Below are 1,767 nucleotides of genomic sequence, written 5' to 3'. Positions count from 1 at the left end.
AGGGGGATGGGGTTGAACAGATGAGAGAGAGACTGCGAGACAAGAAGGGAAGGTGCAATCGGATGTAATGTAAATAAATAAATAAACAATAAATTTCTAAAAATCCATTTGCTAAAGTTGTGTTAAAAATTTTTATTGTATTCATTCATGTATGTGTGTGTGCTTGTGTGTATGAGTGTGTGCCACGGCACAAATGTGGAAGTCAGAGAACCAGGTGGAGAAAGTAGTCCTATGTATGCATGTGTGCTTGTGTGTGTGAGTGTGTGCCACGGCACACATGTGCAAGTCAGAGAACCAGTGGAGAAAGAGGTCCTCTACTTGTACTTCCCAGGAACAGACTGTTTACCCTGACAGCAAGGGCCTTTACTCAGTCAGTGTGGTGGTTTGAACAAGCCTGGCCCAGGGAGTAGCAGTATCAGGGGTGTGGCCTTGCTGGAGGAGGTGAGTCCCTGTTGGAGGAAGTTTGCCACTGTGGGGCTGGGCTTTGAGAGCTTCCGCCTAGCTGCCTGAGGATGCCTGTCTTCTCCTGTTTGCCTTTGGAGCAAGATGTTGTTCTCTCTGCTCCTCCTGCACCATGCCTGCCTGGGTGCTGGCATGCTACTGCCTTAATGATAATAAACTGAACCTCTGGACCTGTAAGCCAGCCCCAGTGAAATGCTGTCCTTATAAGAGTTGCCTTGGTCATGGCATCTATTCACAGCAGTAAAACCCTAACTGAGACACTCAATGTCTTAGGGTTACTGTAGCTGCAGTGAAACACCAGGACCTGAAGCAAGTTCAAGAGAAAAAGGTTTATCTTCCTTGTACTTCTACTTCCACAATGTAGTCTATCAGTGAAGAAGTCAGCACAGGAACTCAAACAGGGCAGGAACCTGGATGTCCACATCAGATGATGCAGAGGCCACAGAGGGTGCCTCTTACTGGCTTGCTAGGCCCACCTGCCCTGAGAGGACACCACACACAATGGACTGGGCCCTCCCCTATTAATCACTAGTTAAGAAAATGCCTTACATTTAGATTACAAAGGCATTTTCTCAATTGAGGTTCCCCTCCTTCCAGGTAACTCTAGCCTGTGTCAAGGTGACATAAAATTAGGCAGCACTGCACTGAGTCATCCTGCTGGCCTGCAAATAACATCAAAGCACATCTATTAGGAGTGAGAACAGAGAAATGAACAAGGAAGTTTATTCAGTTGTGTAATTCACAGAGGCGAGTGATTTCAAATTTCACCACCTTACCCCCATTGCAGTAGTTGGGTTTGAACACAGGGCTTCTGTATTTCTTGCTGAAAAACATCTTTCTCATGTTCGCTATCAATTGCCTGCTCCTGAAATTTTATGATAATGACAATGTCAACAATGATGATGATGATGATGATGACGATGATGGCTGGGCATGGTGGCACATGCCTTTGATCCTAGTACTTGTGAGGCAAAGGCAGGTGAATTTTGTGAGTTCAAGATCTGAATAGTCTAAATAGCAAGTTCTACACCAACCAGGGCTTCATAGTGAGACCCTGTCTAAAAACCAAACAGACAAAAATAAAATATCTAAGGCTTATGAGACAGCATTACTTAATATTTATTGTCCCTATTTTTATTTATACACCTTTAGCTAGAGTTTTAAAGATAATGGGATGATACACAAACACCCCAAAACATGAAGGCTTAAGGGGAAACCACATTGGGGGTGGCTATACTATATTGCCTATTTGGGCTCTTTGCCAAAAATTTGAATATTTACAAATCATTTGCAGCACCATCCTTT

The 1,767-nt window shown here is 44.0% G+C and overlaps 1 protein-coding gene across 1 annotated transcript in view; it reads right to left on the bottom strand.

The window, feature by feature from the left end:
- Akap9 (A-kinase anchoring protein 9) overlaps positions 1-1,767 on the bottom strand; it is a 174,068-nt gene that overhangs the window by 53,962 nt on the left and 118,339 nt on the right. The window contains 1 exon segment of the mRNA XM_031380282.1: positions 1,267-1,327. Within this exon segment, the coding sequence (XP_031236142.1) occupies positions 1,267-1,327 (61 nt within the window).

The sequence above is a fragment of the Mastomys coucha genome, unplaced genomic scaffold, assembly GCF_008632895.1.
Source record: "Mastomys coucha isolate ucsf_1 unplaced genomic scaffold, UCSF_Mcou_1 pScaffold19, whole genome shotgun sequence".
NCBI classification, from domain to species: Eukaryota; Metazoa; Chordata; class Mammalia; order Rodentia; family Muridae; genus Mastomys; species Mastomys coucha.
The sequence above is the reverse complement of the archived record's forward strand: the minus strand, read 5'-3'. Positions and strand labels throughout refer to the sequence as shown.